The sequence below is a fragment of the Bufo gargarizans genome, chromosome 8 (assembly GCF_014858855.1).
Source record: "Bufo gargarizans isolate SCDJY-AF-19 chromosome 8, ASM1485885v1, whole genome shotgun sequence".
Classification (NCBI taxonomy): Eukaryota; Metazoa; Chordata; class Amphibia; order Anura; family Bufonidae; genus Bufo; species Bufo gargarizans.
In genome coordinates this window covers 35,574,292-35,593,275 of record NC_058087.1, presented here as the reverse complement: position 1 = coordinate 35,593,275, position 18,984 = coordinate 35,574,292, and the positions used below count along the sequence as shown (strand labels likewise).

General features: G+C 42.3%; 1 protein-coding gene across 1 annotated transcript in view; it reads left to right on the top strand.

The window, feature by feature from the left end:
- The window catches only part of RAPGEF4 (Rap guanine nucleotide exchange factor 4), a 198,720-nt gene that overhangs the window by 80,251 nt on the left and 99,485 nt on the right, over window positions 1-18,984 (top strand). The window contains exons 2-4 of the mRNA XM_044303173.1: window positions 5,289-5,358; window positions 9,730-9,791; window positions 15,781-15,861. Of these exons, the coding sequence (XP_044159108.1) occupies window positions 5,304-5,358; window positions 9,730-9,791; window positions 15,781-15,861 (198 nt within the window). The 5' untranslated portion in view covers window positions 5,289-5,303. The remainder of the gene's footprint in view (window positions 1-5,288; window positions 5,359-9,729; window positions 9,792-15,780; window positions 15,862-18,984) is intronic.

The window sequence follows — 18,984 nt, the reverse complement described above, 5'->3', positions numbered from 1 at the left end:
TCACGTCATCCATGCGCTTGGGGCGCCCTGACGTCACTCTGAAGCGCCCCGGGAGCTGCACGGACGGTAAGTATACTGCTCCCCCGCTCCCCACTACACTTTACCATGGCAAACAGGACTTTAGCGTCCTGGCAGCCATGGTAACCATTCAGAAAAAGCTAAACGTCGGATCCAGATTAATGCCTTTCAATGGGCATTAATTCCGGATCCGGCCTTGCGGCAAGTGTTCAGGATTTTTGGCCAGAGCAAAAAGCGCAGCATGCTGTAGTATTTTCTCCGGCCAAAAAACGTTCCGGTCCGGAACTGAAGACATCCTGATTAGAGATGAGCGAACTTCTGTTTTAAGTTCGGCGTCTAAAGTTCGGGGGCGGGTTAGCGGAGAATCCCGATCTGGAACCGGATATGGATTCCGACTTCCGTTGTGGTCCGTGGTAGCGGAATCAATAATGGCCGATTATTGATTCCGCTACCACGGACCACAACGGAAGTCGGAATCCATATCCGGTTCCAGATCGGGATTCTCCGCTAACCCGCCCCCGAACTTTAGACGCCGAACTTAAAACAGAAGTTCGCTCATCTCTAATCCTGATGCATCCTGAACGGATTTCTCTCCATTCAGAATGCATTAGGATAATCTTGATCAGGATTTTTCCGGCATAGAGCCCCGACGACGGAACTCTATGCCGGAAAAGAACAACGCAAGTGTGAAAGAGCCCTAAGGCCAGTGATTGGCTGCATGGTGAAGAGGTGTGTACGTAATGTCACCTCTGCCGCCGGGAAGCAAATTACATTGAGATTGAGATTAGCTGCACACGCGTGCCTCCCATGGTCCCGGCCACCAGACAGTCTGGCGCGTTTCCCAATAGTGTGCAAGCACCACCACTGCTGGATTGCATAACCTCTGGATACGAGCTGTGTGTAATTTGATGGAAAAATTAATCAAGCCAGCAATGTGGACAATCACAATACATTAGTAAGTGTCTTGGATTAACATTGTCTAAAACATCTGTCTTGTGATGTTAGTCCACTTTTTATGGCACCTCTTTCCTGGGGTAAGATTGTGTCAATTTCAACAATTTGTTGAAAAGTAGCAATTAATAAAACTGGCTTAAATTAGCTCGGCATGCTAAGCAGATCCATTTTCACAACCACTTTTCAAAAATTCAAGATATAAAAAATCAAAATGTTTCGCAAGTAAGCCCAAAAAGTCACATAGCTCAATTTGGAAACTTTTGAAGTCAGAATTCTGAAGTACAAGACCAGATTAGCATATTGTAGTGCTAATCCTGCCATCAAAAATAGCAGAAACCTGATGGACCACATTAAAAATCGATGGATCCATCAAAATTCATAGAATCCATTTGAAGCTCTCGTGACTCCATCATGAGTGGAAGCCATAGCACCGGTGTAAGCGAAGCCTTATGCATAGCCATATGTGAAGAATGAACAGAAACCTTTTTGTCCATACTTTTTGAATGCTGCAGTTTCATGGTTTGGATAAAATTGTATGGACAACATGGTTCCCCCACTGGCTAACATTATATCCTGGACCATATTTGATGACGCCCCCTCCCCCTTGATTTTGAGCAACATATACTGTATATAAGTTACAGAGGGAGAGTTGTGACAACCTTCTGTTCAGTCACATGAATAGGTGAGTGGTTGTCACAATCAGAAAGGCAAAATAAATCATAAACCATTAGTGCAGCGCTATAATCATCTCAAACACAATATATGATAAGGGATTGTAGCCGGGAAGTTGGTCTTCTGATAAACCCATCCTACATAATGACAGGTGTCTGCAAAACTATATGAAATAAACCCATAGGAAGGCAAATAGGATTGAAGGGCTAATAGGTTCTCCTTTGAATGTCATTGGATTCAAGGTAGGAATATGAGATGTTCTTCAGAAACAGAGGTAGCAAGATTATGGTAAAAGTCAAGAAATGTTTCTGTAGAAAAGCTGATGGATTTATGAAAAAGCTGCAGACATAAAAGAGGTGAAAACAGTAATGGAATGTAATAGACGTCAGGTTATCACGACTATAAAAAGGCCATCAATCAAGTGGGACCCCGGCTATTATCGTCTGCACAAAAGGGCACGATACGTGGGCTGAGCGCTCCTTATCAGCGCCTCATATTCTGTATTTCTATAGTCAGGATTGCTCACGGAGCTCATAAGAGATTGTACATTCGGTTAAAACATTGATTTGTTCTGCAGATTTTCTTTGAATCCTGAGAGGCAGCCTTACATAACACTTGCTATTTTTACCCATGTGTCTACCTTGCCGAGGATCGGATGAAATATCATGAAGCCTAATCTCCGGTATAAAGGACAAGCTGAACACTTTTTGTCTATATATTATATTTGGTACTTTCTCTTAACAGATTAATTTATGTTATTTTAGCTGCATCCCCATAGTCTTCTAAATTAGAGTACTTTCACACTGGCGTTTTGGCTTTCCGTTTGTGAGATCCGTTCAGGGCTCTCGCAAGCGGTCCAAAACGGATCAGTTTGCATTCTAATGCATTCTGAATGGAAAAGGATCCGCTCAGAATGCATCAGTTCTGTCTCCATATGAAACCCCTCCCCTTTCACACCTTTGGAAGTCCTAGGTTCTTCAGAAATCCAGCACCATGCCGTTCACAAGGTTCGCCGCGCTTGAGCACGTCATTCCCCATTATGGGCAGAGGCACAAGAGCGTTTAATGCGCATGTTCCAGCCAGTACATCTAGCCGGCCTTGTGCCTCTGCCCATAATGGGGAATGAAGTGCGCAGGTGCGGCGAATCTTGTGAACGGCGCTGATGCTGGATTTCTGAAGAACTTAGGGCGGGCCAGAGGGGTGAAAGGGGAGGGGTTTCATATGAAAAGCGACGAGGGGCCTGGGCACCTTCAGAACCTAATTAACATATTGAATAAAAGTGTTTTTTAGAGAAAATAAGCGACGGACTGCTATACGATAAGTAGCAGATCATGGGGTTAGTGTTCTAAAATGGTCATTTTAGGTGAAAGACTCCCTTTAAGAGATTGGGGAACCCTATTGAGGGGTCGTTGCATACTCTGGCTCAGTGTAGCGCTGATATCAAGATGTTGCACTGAATTTACAAACTTTGAGATCTCTTGGATCATAAGGACTGATGTTGGTAACATTTTATTGCTAAATTGAATCCACTGAAAAAGATGTTTATTTTTTATTTTTTTTGTAATGGAAATATTAATTAAAATTAAGAACAATATAATATCTGACTTTCACATTTTTTTTGAGATTTTTTTGGAGATCTCAGAGAGGCAAGGCTTATACAAGTGTTTCCTTCAGTGGGTGGTTCTGGGAGATTTTGTGGATGGAGGTTCAAAAAAATGGAAGTGGGATTCTGACATAATTTTTTTTTAAGAGTCACTGTGCTTTCACACTATTTCATTTAATAGAGAATGTTGTAATTGGCAAATTTCTAATTCACTTAATTATAAAAAAAATATGCCTGCATCCACCTGAAAAAAGCTGTAAAGTAATTGCCATTAGGGGTCTCACTTCCACCCAAGTTTCAGTTCACTGCCTGCTATCACAGGAGCCTCCTGCTTTTCTGTAAGTTAGCTTTATCTCTCCTTATCAGCTTTTTGAGCTCCCTAGATGAAAATAAACATAGTGGGAAGTGAGGTCACTGCATACAGTACTGACAGAAGTGAGACACCCATAGCTTGTGAGAGAAATGTATCTAGCTGTGCAGATGAAGCAGGGAATATTATGGCGGAAAGAGACTTTAGGGAAGCCTAAACATAACTGTTCCTTCACAGTTATGATTGTACAAATAAAGCACAACCATTATGCAAACTTTTTTTTTCATCTTTGAACTCTGTTACACTTTAAGGTGAGGAGCTTCGTCACATCTGATGGTCTGGTTACTAGTTACACATTTCCTAACAACCACAGTACAGTGGCATTGTCAGGTGCTGCATGCCTAGCAACCAATTTGTGACAGATTACTCAAAGCTGAATCGCTGCAGAAAAAGGGCTAAGTGGCAAGACATAAACCGTATAGATCATACAATATGAATAAGGTTTGTCATTTACATGCTGTTAAAAAAAATAAAAAATAAAATGTATCCGGTGAAGATAGTATGGCGCCACATGGTGTTCAAATTGTATAGCAATGTGCACATCCATCTGTGAGCTGAGTGCTGCTGGTCACGTATGCTTAGTCAGTTTCCCCACAGCCAGGTCTCTGCACAGTGATCCTCAGGTCACTACGGACAGCCAATAGAAATAGGTCACAGAACGTGCTATTGCCGAAACCCCCAAAAATCTGCTATAATCGCTGGCGGAACTCCCCAAATCTTCAGTCCCTCTGTACTGTAGCTGCTTCACAAGTGCTCTGAACTCGTTTATTTCCAGCAGTCCTATAGACTTTAATAGAGCTGCATTAGGCATGCGCAACTATCGCTCCAATTAAATAGGGGACATGGGACCTCCCCATTTTCGTGATTTGCAGGGTCCCTGGCAGTCAGTCACCCATTGATCAGCGGACATGCTTGATCACAGCTGCATTCAAATAGGTGCACACGGGGCCCCCCATTCTTGTGATCGGCAGGGTGCCTTAGTGGCCCAACCCCCATCGATCAGAAACTTTTAACCCCCTAATCTGGGGAATGAATAAGTGTTTTACGTGGAAATACACCTTTGATTTACATAATAAGATATTTGGATAAACCAGACAGCCCCATTCATTGTATATCTCACTGTGCTGTATGTGGGGACATTTAGGGCTAAATATGCAGTAAACCCGTAATAATAAAGGCATTCAGCGCCTTCTCGTAGATCAAGGCTCTGTTTATAGATTGCTTACAACCCTCATTGGATTATAGCAATCAGTGAAAGTGACAGCGTGTCTTGGAGATGGCAGGACAATCCTGGTACAGCTAATGCTTGTACTACTCATGGACGGAGCAGTCACATTATCCCATTTGGAGGGATTAGATGGTCCATAAATATCACTGCTGTTTATCTCACACCTCCCTTTGCTGGAACTCATATTCCATACAGGCTGATGTTATGTCTGGGGACGGATTCTCTCGGCTATATGGAATCAAATGACTATAATGTTACTCCACACAATGGCACAGAAGGTATTACCTTTATAGTTCTGTTAGAAAAGCAAAAAAAGAAAGCCAATACTGTATCTAGTCACTTATTCTTGCACAGACGGCTAAAGCGTTGTGTTGGTGCCTGCATTCTGATTGTATGGCCGTTACGTTTGTTTCATGTTTTATTGTTCTATTATGTCTTCTTAGAAATTTCGACAGTACATGGCAGGCTTTTTGGCTCCTCCATACGGCGTTCTTGAGACCGGCTCTAATGACAGTAAGTGGATATTGTTTTATTCAATATGTCCTCTATATTCTGTTGGTACCTACTGTGTATACTATAAGGGCATTTGTCAGCAGATTTGTACCTATGAAACTGGCTGACATGTTGCATGTGGGCATGGCAGCTGAAGACATCTCTGTTGGTCCCATGCCTGTATTGCTAAGAAAAATGAAGTTTTCATAGATGCAGATGAGCCTCTAAGAGCAACGGGTCATTGCTATTACACCTAGAGGCTCTGCTGTCTCTGCCACTGCCGCACCCTCTGCACTTTAACTGGGCCAGGCAGTGAAAATATGATCACACCAGGACCTGTCAATCAATGTGGAGAGAATGCGGCAGTTGCAGAGAGAGCAGAGCATCTAGTAGTAATGGGCTCCATAGGGCCACAGGCAGGGGCTCCATAGGAACTAATGTGTGGCAGCTTTTGTACATTCAGGAGGACAGAAATTGGTGCACAATGCATCTGGCTCCCCCGATCTCCACTGAGGGGAACCGGAGCACACCTGGAAGAGCGCACTTCTGGGATTTAGTGCATCCAGATGCCGTTGTCACGGTTGATCATGGCATCTGAAAGGTTAAATGTTTAAAACAGCAGGCACCCAGCGGCTCTGGCACCTGCTTCGCTCGCGAGCCGGCACCATTTTTAATTGTCCGGACGACAATGTAAATTTACGGTGCGTGGTCTGGAAAGGGTAAAAAAAAAAAAAATTAAGAATTTTGGTGATATTATTCTTACATTTAAATAATAAAATCCTGCAGTTTTTTGCACTGGCCAATAAGCCTAATAATAGGCGTCACTTGTTGGTCTGTACAGATCACTTTACTGCAGTTATCTACTTATCACAGACAGGATTACAATAACAAATGTCTCATATATATATATATATATATATAACATAGTATCCACCATTCACAATAGGTGATATCACAGCTTATCTACTCCCTCCTGACCTCTGTACAGGGCACAGAGCATGCCTAGAAAACTGTCCCATAGAAATCAATGAGGTCCCCTTCAGTCCATTGTGTCAAAGACCTACAGTGGTTGCTGTAAAGCATATCGCTAAATGCTGTTAACAACAGCTCAGGCAAGATGGCCGCCCCCATAGTCCTGTTCAGAAAATAGAATAAATCTGTAATCAGAAAATATAAACAGATGAGAAAAAAAGGATCACTATCTGGTTTTTATCAGGAAAAACTTTTGGTGACATATTCCCTTTAAAAATGTAATGAATTGTTCCGCATCTAGTCTGCAAAAATTGCGGGACAGATACGGAAATAATTACGATTGTGTGCATGAGGCCTTAACGAGATGTGAGATTTCTCAAGGTTATTTGCAGACTGGGAAGCACTGTGCTGCACAAAAGCGAAGTGTGCCCTTGAGCATAGCTACCCCTAATAGCGCTTGTTAAAGGGTTGCACATTATTTGTGGTGTCTGTGTCTGTGTCTTTAAGTGCCTAAACTTACTGTTAGTAGGTATAGATGACAGTTGCTGTGATTTTTGCCATATTAGACAGAAGTGAGTTGAGAGACATTAAAAAAAGAAGCCGAGCTCTCTGGAGATCCTCTGAGTTACCGCAAGGAGATTTCATGTCCGCTCAATAGTCCAGCACAAGTCAGGGTCTCTTTATTTAAAGTGCTACAAAACCTGTGCAAAATGATCACAGATTAATCAGTAGACTACTGTGAAGAGTAACTATAGTAGGGAAAGGTCTAAGGTACGTAGCCAGCACAGGAGCACAAAAGTAAGAACTGAGGGGGACATTTATCATCCGCTGTACATCAGAAAACTGGCATCAAAATGCCACAAAGTTTGGTGCATGCTATCCGTTTGTAAGATTTGCTTACTTTTTGAGGGTTTAGAGCCCCGCTTATCACGTTTCCAAAATGTGGCCAGGACGGGGGAGTTGAGTGAGAGGGGAGGGTAGAGCAGGCAAGGCCCGATATAGTCATCCCAGCACATTTGTTATAATCTGTGCTATGGATAAGGGAACTGGTTCTACCAGTTCGTGATTCGGACTTAATTTTTTAAAAAGCTCAGATCCACACGACACAGAATTTTTGGTGGTTCGTTTCAGGTGAATTAGAGAGAGAGATGTTTTCCAGCCTTTTAAACAGTATTATGTAGCAAAGCTAGGAAAATAGCTAAGCCAGCCTCACATCTGCAACTAGCTCTTTCTGGACACAAAAGCCCTTTATCAGAGTATTGCCCTATTCACAAGTCAGTGTTTTAGTCATTGATTTCCATCAGTGATTTTGAGCCAAAATCAGGTGCGGCTCTAAACACAGAACTGGTGAGATCTTTCCATTATACTTTGTCTGTGGAGGCTCCACTCCAGTTTTTGGCTCACAATCAGTAATGGAAATCATTGACCAAAACACTGAAGTGTGAATGAAGTTTAAAGCAGTTGAGAACAGCTTTTCTAGTGGCAAAGCCTTAAAGGGAACCTCTGAGTGGGTACTATTTCTATTATGAAAAAGGGTACCACTTAGACAACGCACATACATCACATTTGTATACTAGTCTCTCTCTCTTTCAAAAAATTTGGCGAACTTGAAATGAACCTAATCTTGACAGGTTTGCTCATCTCTGATCTGTGCCATCACTGGTGTAGATTCCGGTTTTGGCGCACGGACAGGCACAGATGTGCCACAAATATTAGGAGGGAAATTAAAGAACCTGTCACCTGCAGTTTTAATGTTGTAGAAACTTCTGTAACTTAAAAGAGAACCTGCAAAGAAAAAGGGGGTCAGTCAGCACATCCCAATGCGCAGGGGCACGTTGCTATGGCTGAGAACAACACTGTAAAACAAAACATGCAATGTATCAGCTCTCTGCAAACCAAATAAAGTGCAAAAATGCATAATTGCTAGTGCTATACTTATAGAGATGCTTGGCAAATCATTTTGTACAAAATGATTTGAGCCTGTCTGCCGCACGTCAAGGCGATCTCTGTAAGACGGGTTCCTAACACTAAATTCTACCTGTTATGTGCCATGACGGCTACCATACAATTCAGGGAGTGTAGGTTCCACATGCATGCTGGGCCTGCTTTAATTTATGTCATTTTTGGTGCCAAAATGGCCTCCATTATATCCAAGGAATGAAAGAGAACCTGTCACCGTAAAAATGCAGTGTTATCTGCAGGCGGCATGTTATAGAGCAGGACGAGCTGAGCAGATTGACATATATTTTTGTGGCAGAAGATTTAGTAAAACCTGTCATTTATACATTTAAACCTCTTCTCCTTCTATACTTTGGAGTCATGTGGGCTGAGAAATGATATAAATTATGATGAGAAGCAATAGATCAGTGCCTAGCATGTGGATGTTCGACTCACGTTTTTCTCTTTTTGTTTTGTAATTTCCTCCCTTATTTCTTGGAAGATCCCTTATTTATGCAGACCAGATGAGAGCTGTAGACAGGGTTAGCTAAACAGATGTCAATTGTCATATTTGCGAAACAGCCTTAAAGGGGTATTCCTGTAAAGTAACTTAATTTTTGAAAAACTGCATTAAGGCTGCAAGCTTCAATTTACCTTGCAATCCATTTGTCTAGCTCCTGTGTGAGCCTGCAGCACACTGAGAGTATCATGGTGCTCAATCTTCCCTCACAAAACTTCAAAGACTACAATCCCCACAATCCCTAGCTTTCCTGCTGTGAGTTTGTACTTGTTCATGAGTGTTGATGTTTACTGATTGGCTGCCTGATATACAGTAAAGTCACGCCCCTCTACTCAGTAATCACCAGCGCACTAACACTCCCTTTGTTTCACAAAACATTTCGAAAATTGAGAGCAGCACACTGAGCATGCTCGACCTTACAAAGGCTCAGAACTACAGGTCAATGCCATGGTAATTTATGAGGAAACACAGTGGGTGGCAGAGGAAGAAAACTACTTTTATAACTACTGAACGGTAAATATGTGAAATGTAAACTATATTAGGTAATTATTGATGATGAATTAGTCTAAAACATAAGTCATATTTATGGTAACCGGAATACCCCTTTAAAGCTTAGCAGACCCCAGGGCCACCATTAAAGCTGGGCCGGCCTGACCGTGAAGGGGAGGAGTGAGTTTATGTGACAGTCAGCCATTGCGGGAAGTCTGCATCTGTACATGACCTGGCCGGGACACCCCAAATCGCAGCGTTGGATTAATTTCACCTGATGTTGACTTTTATGGAAGAGTTGCATCGAAAAAGGCAAAAAAAATTAAAAAATTAAAATTACAAGATGAACCAGGACTGATCGCCATAGGACGACTGCAGATTTCCCCACTGTTTTCTACCTTCCAAGCCTCACATAGTTATATTCTCCTCCTTTTTAACCTAATCTCTGTAACCAGTCTTTCATCTTCTCCTAGGGACATCTGACAAAGAAAACATGAATAGTGGCATGTGCTCGGGATCGAAAAACTGCAGCAAGGTAAAGAAAAAAATATTTCAAAAGCTTCTGAAAGAAAATAATATTCAGATACATAACGGCAGACAATAAAGGTTTATCTTATACTGTAAAAAAAACAGCTATCGATGTCACAGTTCTTATCTTGACACTTAACGAGTTAAATGAAAAATTACAAAAAACTTTTCCTTGACTTTTCTAATGGCTTGTGTTACATGATATCACCGTCTGCTCCATCTGTATCACCTATCCACTGCCACGACCATCACAGAGCCGTGGAGCTTGAATGGAGCATTGTTCACACATGCAGTCTGCTACTCCATCTATAGGGTTGACAACGGTTGGCTGTCTCCGTCAGTCCCATAGACATTGAACGGAGCAATGAGAGACATTTATCAACATTTGCTTTCCCATACGTCAGTCTTGATCCTTGTGCGCTAAGGGCAGGTGTAGAATTTTTGGCGTAAAATATAGTAAATCCAGAGGACGTGAAACCCCACACCTCCTGCGAAGACCCCTTTGGAAAAGTTGAGGGAAGATCAAACAGTCCGTGGCGTGCTTCATAATTTGTGACTTTTTCCACCACAATAGTGTTTTTAGTAAATGCCCCTCATTGGATTCAGTGCATGTCCATCATATCTATTGTTTTAAAGGGCAACCTACACACCTCCAGTACCTGGGTGGAACTTATAGGAGCACTCCGGGCAAGATGTATACCTATGATGTGCTTAGTACAGGTATTGAGAGGGTAGTACATGGCTGAGGGATTATTACATGGTGTTTTTGAATCCAGACTTGGCAATACAACGTATACTGTACATTTTGCTGTTGTGTCCTTTTAGGCTACCTGCACACGGGTGCGAGCTGTCTTACAGAATTTCGGTGAAGATTTTTGTGCGCTTCCTCACTAAAAATGATGTTATTTGCGGTTGTTGTTGCAGATTTGATGCGGTTTTGTTGCAGATCTCACCCTTGGATTACATGGCTGGGTCCACACGTATCTGAATATTTGCAGATTTGCTGTTGCGGATTTTCATGAAGCAAATCTGCAGCGTTGTACAGTATCAGCAAAGTGAATGAGCTTTCAGCAGTTGACAGAAACGGACCTGTGGGGCGGATTTAAAATCTGCAGCATGTCAATTTATACTGCAGATTTCATTGCGAATTTGACCCTTTCCAAAGCAAAGAATGACAATGCGTCTAATCCACCACTTTTCTGCAACAAAATCTGCAGTGTGTGAAGGCACCCTTTGGTGCGTTTTTTTCTGCTGCAGACTAGAAGCAGAAATGCTGCAGATCCGCAACTAATTAGTCACGTGTGAACCCAGCCTTAGGGGTGAAATCCGTACAAAAGAGCTACACAAACAAGTGACATGCCGTGGATTTGAAGATCCACAAAACAGATCAATTTCCACACGGAATGAAAAGCAAAGTGTGCATGCGATTTGTCTAATCTCATACGCTTTGCTGCTACTGTATTAGGCCTCATGCAAACGACCGTGGTTTGGGTCTGCATTCGAGCCGCATTTTTTGCGGGTCTGATGCACACCCATTCACTTCAGTGGGGCCGCAAAAGATGCGGACAGCACTCCATCCATTCAGTGACCCCGCAACAAAATTAGAACATGTCCTATTCTTGTCTGTATCACGAACAAGGAAAGAACGGCTCTATTGAGGGCCAGATGTTCCGTTACGCAAAATGCGGAATTTACAGAGCCGCCATCTGTGTTTTACCTGTCCGCAATTTGCTGACTGCAAGACAGTCATGTACATGTGGCCTTATGGTGCAGTTTTTCCAAACTAGAATCCAAGCAGAAAAACTGTGTGTAATCCACACAGGTAGCCTAAGGGCTCATGGACACGACTGTATGTTTGGTTCGTTTCAGTGGGGCCGCAAAAGATGCGGACAGCACACCGTGCGCTGTGCGCATCCGCATGTCCGTTCCGTGGCCCTGCAAAAAAGATAGACCATGTCCTATTGTTGACAAGGATAGGACATTTCTACATAAGTTAAAACATAAATGGTGGCATGCACTCTGAATGGTGGCATGATCGCTGAGATCCGTGTTTTGTGTATTCGTGATTTGCGGACCGCAAAACCGTTATGGTCGTGCGCATTACCCCTAATTCAGTTCTCAGCTTTAGCAATTAGAATAAAACCAGCCCTATTAAGGTCTAAATAGGGTCTGTGATAATAGGGTAAATTCAGGTATAAAACCCCAGGTGAGTAGTACTGACCACTCTTGGTATACCTGTAATGGATCTGTCTTATTTGGTTCATGACGAGAGATCCAAATTTGACCTTTTAAAATGAAACTCTTGCCATTTTTTGTAGATCCCCTTTCCCTGCCCAAAACAGATGGCCATATGTGAATAAAGGATAATATTAACTTATTAGTATTTTTTTTAATTTTTTTTTTAGATATTAAAAGATTTTGTCCATTACCCATTCATGTTGTTTTAGGCCATGGGATAGTTCCTAATATTTTATTATGATTATTGTCATTAAAGGGACATTCTCCCCCATTAAAAAGATATCCTGTGGCCTGCAAATGGTTAAAAAAAAAAAAAAAATAGACAAGCTTATACTCCTCTTGCCGACTGCTGCTGGCTTTCTCTTCTTTCCCTGTTCGAGGCACATGCATACTCTGCTGAGACGAGCATTGCGTGTTTCTCCGGGGTTCTGCTGTCGACCTAACCTAACAAGTGTGTCTGGTCAGCCTAATGTGTTTGGCCAGTCTTAAGCCATGTTCACATCCGCCTTTAGGAATCTGTTCAGAAATTCTGTCAAGGCATCTGTCACTTTTGACAACACATATAGCAGAAAAGGATGTGAAATCTGGGGAAGACGTACAAATCAAAATGCGCCAGAATTGTGGCTGCTGACATCTGGACAGCAGGAAATGGCTTGGAACTCCTCTTGGCCAATCAATGGCAGAGGCGAATCATTGCTACAGCCAGTGATTGGCTGAGCGACATCCCCACCCATTTCCTGCTGTGTCTGGGCTGAAGCAGGAAGTGGAGCATAGCGGGACACATTAAAGTCACCATCCTGGTGTGCCTGAAATCAAGATATCATTGGCTACATCTGTACTCTGGGGATTGTCCACCTTCAAAATGGAGGGAGCAGAAGTGCCTATCCAGGCTGGTCATCTGTAGTAATTAGAGATGTTGATAGTCAACCACTTAAACTCAGTTATTCTTGTCCTTTCTGATGCAGTTCTCTTCCTATCACAGCTCAGGGGGGAATGTCCTTTCTGATGCAGCTCTCTCTCTATCAGAGCTGAACAAGAGTGTCCTTTCTGCTGTACCTGTCTCCCTGTAACTGTCATAGCTTCTAATAGAGCTGGTGGCAGTTAAAGGATGGAGCTGAGTGTGTGCTCCCACCACAGAAGGCATATGTGCATATTAGTATATGGATAAAACACCAGGGGGCGCCATTATAATGAAGTAAAGGGAAAAGAGAATTTTTGTAACAGAAAGTAAATGACAAAAGTACCTAGCATTGCATGCGAAATTATATAAAAATAGCATTTCGTGGTGGCACAACCCCTTTAATGTGTACATTTTTGACAGATTTCAATTAGGATTGTGTCAACTTGTAATTGTATCCACTAAACAGAGGAGCTGAAAAGAAAACGGACCTGATTATGTGGAGTCTCATGGTAGAGCCAGTCAGCATCTCTGAAAATGACAGGTTCTTTTTAGGGTGGCGGTCTGTGGTCTGACCATGGTATTAGGACAAACGGTGGACACAACGATTAACATTGTAATGTTTATACTGATAGAGGAGTCAGAGTCCAGGATTATACAGACGTGGGAGGGAGTCTGAGCTGGAGCCCAACTACTTGTTACAGTAAAGCCAATTAGATCAATTTTGCCAACATTTTGTGTCATCAAAGATTGTGATAAACATTGGCCGAAAGCAGATATATTGATCTGCCATAGCATAGCTGTAAACCGTCCCAGGAACTGGGCCTGGAGAAGCCAGAAGTGACCACAAGGCGGTGGAAAGCGTCAGAGTTTGCACAAATTTACCCAAAGTGGTCAGTCTGTGGTCTTCACCTGGTGTTTCGGGGTGTTCCTGGGGGTGTTAGCAACTGTGCCAGAGGCTGTTTTTCAGTGCAGACATTGGCAAAACTTGGAAAGTGGAGTAGAATCGGTCAAATTTTCCAGTTTTTCCTGGATTTTGATACTGATGACCTATCCTCAGGATAGGTCATCAGTATCTGATTGGTTGAGTTTCCTGCCGATCAGGTGTTTGAGAAAGCAACGGTGCTCCTGTGAGTGGCGCGGCCTTCTCGCAGCTCACCAAGCACTTCTCGCAGCTTGGTATTGCGTTCAGCCCCATTCACTTCTATGGGACTGAACTGTGCCTAGGTCATGTGACCAATTAATTTGATGTCACTTAGCCTAGGAAAAGCTGGAGAAGGCCCCCCCCCCCCCCCCCCGATCAGATACTGATGACTTATCCAGAGGATAGGTAATTTGTATAAATCTCCTGGAAAACCCCTTAAACAATATTGAGTGTTTATGAGCTGCCAGGAGTTCAGAGATGAGGGCTACAGGTAGGGCTATCACAGCAACTCCCTGATGGATCCAGTGTAACGCAGAAATAAATGCAGATACACTGAAAGTGAAGACTGTAGAACAACATATTTTTTATAAAGAGCAATAGGAAAAATGATTTTAACCCAAAATGAGTAAAATACAATCATATAAAAAGATTTCCATAGTCTTTTTAAAGGCACACCATGCATGCAGATGAGTGAACAGTAGCGCTGCTGCTCCTTTACTGGTTTTCTCTGCACTGCAAAGCATTTACTTATTTGAGGTTGTGTTACTGCTCTCAGCGAGTGCTGCTGTGCAGATATTTAGGCCATGTTCACATCCCAGTCTCGTTTTCAGTTCCTCTGATCCGTCAGAAGAACAGAAAACCACAACAACAAAAAACTTATCCTGTATTTTAAGCATCTGTTATGCACATTTGGTATCCGTTTTAGACATTTCCTTCTGAGATCCGTTATTTTAGGTGAAAAAAAAACAACAACTTTGTGTAGGACTTTTTTTCCTCTAAAATAACGGATCTCAGTCGGAAATGGCTAAAATGGATGCAAAATGTGCATAACTGAGCATAATGGATGCTTAAAATACAGGTTCCGATTTTTATTTTATTTTTGTTTGTTTTCTGTTCTTCTGATGGATCAGAAGAACTGGGGAAAAAAAACTGTGATGTGATCCTGGCCTAAGCTGTATGGTTCCCTCTCCCTTTATTATCATGGTCTGCGGGGGTTGCATGGGTCACATCTATGTTGATTATGATGTTATGGTATGTTAGAGAGAAATGCCACATCAATTTTAAAGGAAAATACACCTATAATTGTATATAGCTATATCCCTATATAGCTGCTTTCTGGTGTCCAACCCCACCTACTTCTGGCTGGAGAATTGTATAATTCGGTATCTTAGACAGAGCTCCACGTACGGTATTTCAGTGGTGCTGTACTGCACTAATGTGTCTGACATTACATTCCTCATTGGAACGTTTTACAGCTTGAAAATATGGAATCTTACTTATTCAAAATAGCTGTAAAATTCATTAAAATGCAATTGGCCTCAGTGTGTAATATGAAGCCACTTGTGTTGTGACTAAGTGCTCGGCTCCATCACTTAACATTTATCAGTTTCCCTTGTAGCTTTACAACTCGGTGGCCTTGAGATATGTTACTCATAAAATATATCGACATATTATGCTCTTTTCATTTCCCATAAGTGCTAGTTATAATTTATAAACATTTCAGTTTTCTCCTTTTCACTAATGTATAATTTATACACAGTAGTTCTGTTATTTTATTTCATGTTTTTTTGTACTTTGCATCACTTTGTTTTCCCTGAGACTTGATTATTTTATGTTTTCATTAACCTGATTATTTCCCTCTCTTGATTGCTAATATTTTTCTTTTCCTATTTATGTTTGTTTTTTATTTATTTTTGACTACGTCTTATTTTTCAGACCCCCCTCATTGAAAATCAAAACACGCTTCGTCCAGTTAAAACCATTACAGAGGTAATGGGATGCCGGGAAGTGGCTAAGGTGCATATAGACAGGAATCATGATTATATCATAAAATGAAAGCGTTGAAAATGGACCAGTCCAGTCAACTCTCCAGATTTGTCTATTTTTTGTAAATACGTGAAATAAGAATTCTTGAGCATCTCTGCGTTCCTGTATTATTCCAACTTGGAAATATATGAATAAGGCCCTCTTTATTATGTCTGAGGTTCTTGCTCACTTTCTATCCAGCGTGGTGCAGAAAACGCAGAAGGAACTGGTCCCATAGTTCATATTCATCTGGTGCATCAGTTGTGATGCCGGATGTCAAATAGCAGCAGACATAAAAACACTGCATGCTACATTTTATGTCCGACACTATCAGTTTATAGGCACCAGGCCTGTACACTAACTGCAAATACACACACTCTACTCATAAAAAGTTAGGGATTTTTTGGCTTTCAAGTGAAATTTATGGAAAATGTAAAAAGTTCATGTTACGGGGATATTAGATCATGAAAGTAGGGCATGTAAGTAGAAGCATGCAGTGGTGATTTCCTCATCTCAAACATTTTATTGAAACAAAAGCCATCACCAGTGGTGGGTATACCCCCACAAAAATGTCATTGTCTCAATAACTTGCCATGTGGCCTTCAGCACCAATTACAGTTTGAAAACTACGTCTCATGGTGTTCACAAGTCAACTTCTTGTCTGCTGAGGCATGGCATCCCAATTTTCTTGAAGGGCGGCCCTCAGGTCATTGAAGTTCTGGGGTACAGAGTTATGAGCCTCTACATGGCGACTGAGCTGATCCCATAGGTTTACAATGTGATTCAGGTCTGGAAAAAGTGCAGGCCACTCCATTTTAAGGTCCCCCAGTCTCCAACGGCTGTTCCCTAATGATGAGACCTCGATGAGCTGGCTCATTGTCGTCCATGAAGATGAAATTAGGCCTGTGTTGTTCATGCAGAGGCACGATGACTGGATTAATGATGTTATTCAAGTAGTATGGGCTTGTCACTGTACCATTCACAAAGTGTAGGGCAGTTCTGTATAGACTAGACACACCTGCCCACACTGTAACACCACCAACGACTCGTCTAGTGACAACAGTGGCTGATGCATAGCACTCTCCTTCACGTCTACAACATTGTTGGCGGCCATCATTTCTGCGCGGCGTGATCCGACTTTCTTTAATAAACAGCACTGAGGCCCACTGGTCCCTCGTCCAGCGTAGATGCTCCCTGGCCCAGGCATGACGGTGACGCCTGTGCCCGGTGGTGTGGTCAGGTACCCTTGCAAGTCGTCTAGCACGCAGACCACACTGATGCTGATGCTTTTTGAATTGTCTGACACTTGGGTGCCTCTCATCTCCCTTAAATGTGCCTGGAGGTGTGTGGCATTCATCATCCAGTTCCGCAGGGCATTGTTCACAATGAAGCAGTCATCAGTATGGGATGTGGCCAGAGGACGTCCACTTCTATGCCTTTTTGTGACTTTTCCAGTCTTTCTGTATCTGTTGCAACCTGCTGATGACACTCTGTGACACTTCCGTCTGAGAACATCATGCTTGAAGCCTCACAATGGCGAGGTACTGTTGATCAATTGTTAGGTGTCGTCTTGGTCTCATGATGTGAAAATCTGAACAGCATGATGAGGAGGACTGTGTAAATACCAATTCTAATTGAACCAGGAAATGTATTGGGCGATTGATGGATCAAACACCTGTTGTGATTTTTGCCATTAAGCTCCTTGTTGTGCAAAAAGTACTGAAACATTAAACAGTTGGACATGTGCATCCAAAAATTTTGAGAAGGTCACATTAAGTGCATTTTAGGTTCATCCTGAAATATCACCCACAAGCCAAATATCCCTAACTTTTTGTGAGTAGTGTATATTAGTTGTGTCCTGCTCTGGAAAAAAATAAAAAATTGCTGTACACAACTGCTGTTTTTGCAGCGGACACAATTTTTTTTTTTTTTAACCCAGTCTAACTCGATAACTGGATGTCTCCACTTGCCTTGTCAATAAAGTATTTCCGAACACAGTCTGAGACGGTCAGCACCGATTGTACAGTGTTTGTGTGTGTGTAGGGACGCACCCTCTTGACATGGCAGCTAGTTTTGATATTATTCATACATTTCCCGAAAGGAATAACAAAGGAACTGCACAGTGCGGATCTATAAGGTGCTACAGACATGTTAGTTCATAGAAGCATTTACAAAAACATGTCCGGAGAGTCGACCTATGAACTAAATTTTAAAGTCTGCAATTATATAGATTGGTGGTCTTTCCACCATGCAAACCACAAAGGTGCGTGGGGCCCCCGCCCAGCCCCATAACAGACGGGTCGGACAGCGCCACAACTTTCAACTGTATTTATGTCCTAATACAGTTGCGAACAGACAGGAAGCTGTTGCCAGGTATAGTGAGTCTTGGCTGGTTGTCCTGACAGGACAGTCATCCAGGAATTGCTGCTCCCTGCGGTGGTCCCTTTAATTATCAGCCTGGGCCGCTGTGCAGTACATGACGTCACAGTGTCACTGACTGGGAGAGGTTGCGTTCTGCGTGTCTGCAGAGCCTGAGGCCAGAGAGCAGCGGCTATATTTGTAGTCTGTCTGGTGGCTTTTCCAGATTGGTCACCTGGAGCTGTGACCATTTCCTCTGTGACACAAACATCCATAACTGCAAATGCAAATCACAGATCTCTGGCCAAAATGGCTGGATAAAAGTGGTAGCGACTGAGACAATGTGATGACATATTTACATAATGGCAAAACTCTAGAGCTGCTGTATCTAAGCTTATGACATGTGATAATAGCTGCTGTACCTAAGCCTGTCATATGTGAAACTGTCTGATGAGCTGCAGTATCTAATCCCATCATATGTAATACTGTCTGCTGAGTTGCTGTATCTAAGCCTATCATGTGTGATAATAGATGCTGTATAAGCCTTTCATATGTAATAGCTTGCTGAGCTACTGTATCTAATCCTATCATATGTAATACTGTCTGCTGAGTTGCTATATCTAAGCCTATCATGTGTGAGAATAGCTTCTGTATCCAAACCTTTCATATGTGATAGTCTGCTGAGCTGCTGTATATAAGCCTTTCATATGTGATAGTCTGCTGAGCTTCTGTATCCAAACCTTTCATATGTGATAG